Source organism: Leishmania braziliensis, chromosome 27 (assembly GCF_000002845.2).
Source record: "Leishmania braziliensis MHOM/BR/75/M2904 complete genome, chromosome 27".
Lineage (NCBI taxonomy): Eukaryota > Euglenozoa > Kinetoplastea > Trypanosomatida > Trypanosomatidae > Leishmania > Leishmania braziliensis.
The window spans coordinates 769556-773949 of record NC_009319.2 but is presented as its reverse complement, the minus strand read 5'-3'; the positions used below and the strand labels follow the sequence as shown (position 1 = coordinate 773949).

The 4394-nt window shown below is 57.4% G+C and overlaps 2 protein-coding genes across 2 annotated transcripts; both read left to right on the top strand.

The window, feature by feature from the left end:
• Positions 1-169: 169 nt before the first annotated feature.
• Positions 170-541, top strand: LBRM_27_1930 (putative glycosomal phosphoenolpyruvate carboxykinase; the record flags this gene model as incomplete). Its single annotated transcript, XM_001565897.1, has 1 exon — positions 170-541. The coding sequence occupies one exon, from the start codon at positions 170-172 to the stop codon at positions 539-541; it is 372 nt and encodes a 123-aa protein (XP_001565947.1).
• A 2211-nt stretch (positions 542-2752) lies between these two features.
• LBRM_27_1920 (putative glycosomal phosphoenolpyruvate carboxykinase) lies at positions 2753-4327 on the top strand (the record flags this gene model as incomplete). Its single annotated transcript, XM_001565896.1, has 1 exon — positions 2753-4327. One exon carries the CDS (start codon positions 2753-2755, stop codon positions 4325-4327), a length of 1575 nt encoding a protein of 524 aa, XP_001565946.1.
• Positions 4328-4394: the final 67 nt, after the last annotated feature.

The window sequence follows — 4394 nt, the reverse complement described above, 5'->3', positions numbered from 1 at the left end:
AAACAGCGCCGCTTGATGGCCTCGACGCAGTTTTTTTTAAGGGGGACCACGGGAAAGGCCCGGGGTTGAGGGGGGAAACCTTCCGGTGGGAAACCCGGTTTTTTGGGGTGTTTCGCGGCCGTTTCTTTTGGCCCACGCGCCTTTTTACGGTGACCACCTGGCGAAAAAGATGACGGAGCCCATTGGGGGGGTGTGGTTGTTGAACCCCGGTTACCCCGGCGGGCGTCGGGACCGCGGCGCGAAGCGGATGCCGCTGAAGTTGACGCGCGCCGTGATCGATGCAATTCACGACGGCAGCCTGGACAAGGAGGAGTACATCGTGTACCCGGGCTGGGGGCTGCACATTCCGAAGAAGTGCGCGCGCGTGCCGTCGCACCTGCTGGACCCGCGCAAGGCATGGAAGGACGTAAAGGCGTTCAATCATACGGCGAAGGAGTTGGTTGTGATGTTCCAGGAGAGCTTCGAGAAGCGCTTTGCGTCGAAGGCGAGCGATGCACTGAAGTCCGCTGTGCCGAAGTACGTTGAATGTGCCCATCTGTAGGCTTGACGTGCATTGATTGATCACTGCTGGCTAAGCCAGCAGGTGTGTATGATTGTGTGTGTTTGCTGGCAAGAACGACTTGCGCGGTAAGCGAGGATCGCGTAGTTTTTCCTGCGCACACTGTGGAAAAGATGATTGCTTGCGGTATACTAGCAGCGATTCAGCGCTCCTGTTTGGAAACGCCGAAGTTCTTACTGGTGACACCACCGACGGCAGAATGGGATCGGCGGTGAGGAGGGACTCTGGACTTCAGTGTGGGAGTCCCGTGCGACAGCGGCTGCGTCCACCCCCTTCCCCTTTTAGCTGTTTTTTTTTTGTGTTTGTTTTGGTCCTGCGTGCGCTTGATCGTGGCACGCTTTGCCTTTTACCGTCTTTTAGCGGATATGCCCGTTGTGCGTGCCTTTTCATCGGTGGCCAACACTGCCAGGAAAAGGCGCACCTTCAAAACGTTTTATTTATTTTTTTTTTACTTTTATTTTTTTTTCGCACAAGGCCTTCTCTTCGGACTTTTGCTTTCGCCTCTCTGCGTAGTTCCCCTTTTTGTTTGTTTGTTCGTGTTTCACGGATTTTGCTCTCTCTCTCTCTTTCTTTGTGTGATTGCGTCGTGTTGGCTGTCGTCGGCTCGTGTGTCCCTCTGTCTTCCCCTCTCTCACTCTCTCTACTTCCTCTTGCTGAGCACTCTCGCGCTGGTGGTGCGGTTTCCTGCAACGATTGCAAACCCCTCCTCACCCTGCCTCGTCTCCCCCCCTCTGCAGCAGGCACAGCAGAGGGGGAGGGGGGGGGGAGACGTGAAGGGCAAAGGATGAGAGACGCCAAGCAGGGCAGATCCCATTCGAAGCACTGAGAGAAGGAGAGGGGCACGACGCCACACGTGAGGAAAGCGCCGTGTTCATCTTCAGGCGCACACAAGCCCAAAGAAGCGTTGGAGCACAAAAGAGCCTTCCCCCTCCCCCTCCTCCCCCCTCTCTCCTTTTCTTCCAAGAAAAGAGAGGAAGGGAGGGCGGGTTATGGAAATATGCAAACCATCACACCCACACCCACTCACACAGACACACACACACACACACGCCCATGCAATCAAGCATTCAGGCAAAAGTCTGTGCATGTAGTAAGGTGTAGAAGGGATGAGGTATGGGGTGGTGCTTATGGTGGACGGGGAGGGGCATCGGAAAGCTCAACTAATCACCAAGCAAACACACCTATGGAAGCACGAAAAAACTACGATAGTAGTCGACAGCGCGCCTAAGCTCCGAAAGGAGAGTCGGGAGTAAGGGGACGAGTTGTGTTGGGTTTCATGTGGTCTACTGAGTTTGTACATGCTCCTGACGCACTTCCCTCCATTGTGCGCTCAGTGAGGCAGTTGATGGAAGCGCAAGATGATTTTATTTCTTTCAGCTCAGTCGACATTGTGTTTCGTGTATATGGGGAAGGTGGGCCTTCTGGCTCAGTGGCGATGATAATGAAGTACCACCTTTCCTTTTCCTCGTTCTTCCTCGGAAGTGCGTCTTTCGGTGTGCTCTGTAGGGACTCTGCCTATTACGTACCCCCTTGTTGCGTAGCCCATCCCCACCCCTCCTTCGCTCTCCTTCCCTTTCCCTACCCGCGGCTCGACACCACACCTCACAACTTGACTTTGCATTTGCCTGACATACTAAAAAATATCCTTCACAATGCCCCCCCCCCCGCTCACATTCACTCCTGCACACGTCAATGTGTACATCCATCACCTGCACCACTCATCCACCTACATATACACACACACACACACGAAACAAAATCTGCAACCACAATGCCGGGTTGTAAACACACGGCATTCCGAAGCAACGCTGCATTCAGCCCTTCACGTACACAGTGCTCCCCACTGCCACCCCCCCCCCCCCACAAAACATTTCCTCTCTTTGCTTTCATTGCCCTCTTGCATTTTTTTATTTTTCACCTGTCATCTCTGTCCTCGTCGCTGCAACTCCCTCCCTCCGACGCTCCACACACGGACACCCACCTACACACCGCCACTTTCAGTTTCAAGCCATCTCCGTCTCGCAGGCTTTGCGTTCTTCCTTTTGCTTCTCTTGCTGATCTCTCTTTTTCTTATTCGCTCCCTCTTCGTTGCGCACTTGCACCATAACTGTAGCGGGCGTATATCTAAATAGCACCCCCCTATCCAAATACCCCCACCCCTAACCATCCTTGCCCTCCACCAAGACGTCGACCATGGCTCCGATCATTCACCGCAACCTCACCGTCCCCGAGCTGGTGCAGTGGGCGCTGAAGCTTGAGAAGGACACAGTGCTGAGCGCGCGCGGCACGCTGTGCGTGCTGTCGTACGCGAAGACCGGCCGATCTCCGCGCGACAAGCGTGTGGTGGACACGGATGACGTGCGCAGCAACGTGGACTGGGGCAGCGTGAACATGAAGCTGAGTGAGGAGTCGTTCGCGAAGGCGAAGAAGCACGCGATTGACTTCCTGAACTCACGCGAGCACATGTTTGTCGTGGACTGCTTCGCCGGGCACGACGAGCGCTATCGCCTGAAGGTGCGCGTGATCACGGCCCGACCGTACCACGCGCTGTTCATGTACAACATGCTGATCCGCCCGACGCAGAAGGAGCTGGAGAGCTTTGGCGAGCCGGAGTACACGATCTACAACGCCGGCGAGTGCCCGGCAGACCCGTCTGTGCCCGGGATCACGTCGAAGACGTCCGTGTCGCTGAACTTCAAGACGCAGGAGGAGGTGATCCTCGGCACGGAGTACGCCGGCGAGATGAAGAAGGGCATACTGACGGTGATGTTCGAGCTGATGCCGCGCCAGGGCCACCTGTGCATGCACGCGTCCGCGAACGTCGGCAAGAAGGGCGACGTGACCGTGTTCTTTGGGCTGAGCGGGACGGGCAAGACGACGCTGTCCGCGGACCCGAACCGGATGCTGATCGGCGACGACGAGCACGTGTGGACGGACCGCGGCGTGTTCAACATCGAGGGCGGCTGCTACGCAAAGGCGATCGGGCTGAACCCGAAGACGGAGGAGGAGATCTACAACGCGGTGAGGTTCGGCGCGGTGGCGGAGAACTGCAGACTAGACAAGACGCACGAAATCGACTTCAACGACGAGTCGATCTGCAAGAACACGCGCGTCGCGTACCCACTGGAGCACATCCCCGGCGCGCTGACCCACGCGGTTGCCGGGCACCCGCGCAACGTGATCTTCCTGACGAATGACGCGTTCGGCGTGATGCCGCCGGTTGCGCGGCTGACGCCGGAGCAGGCGATGTTTTGGTTCATCATGGGGTACACGGCGAACGTGCCCGGGGTGGAGGCGGGAAACCTGCCGGTGGCGAAGCCGGTCTTCTCGGCGTGCTTCGCCGGCCCGTTCCTTGTGCGCCACGCGACGTTCTACGGTGAGCAGCTGGCGAAGAAGATGACGGAGCACAATGCGCGGGTGTGGTTGCTGAACACCGGCTACGCCGGCGGGCGTGCGGACCGCGGCGCGAAGCGGATGCCGCTGAAGGTGACGCGCGCCGTGATCGATGCAATTCACGACGGCAGCCTGGACAAGGAGGAGTACATCGTGTACCCGGGCTGGGGGCTGCACATTCCGAAGAAGTGCGCGCGCGTGCCGTCGCACCTGCTGGACCCGCGCAAGGCATGGAAGGACGTAAAGGCGTTCAATCATACGGCGAAGGAGTTGGTTGTGATGTTCCAGGAGAGCTTCGAGAAGCGCTTTGCGTCGAAGGCGAGCGATGCACTGAAGTCCGCTGTGCCGAAGTACGTTGAATGTGCCCATCTGTAGGCTTGACGTGCATTGATTGATCACTGCTGGCTAAGCCAGCAGGTGTGTATGATTGTGTGTGTTTGCT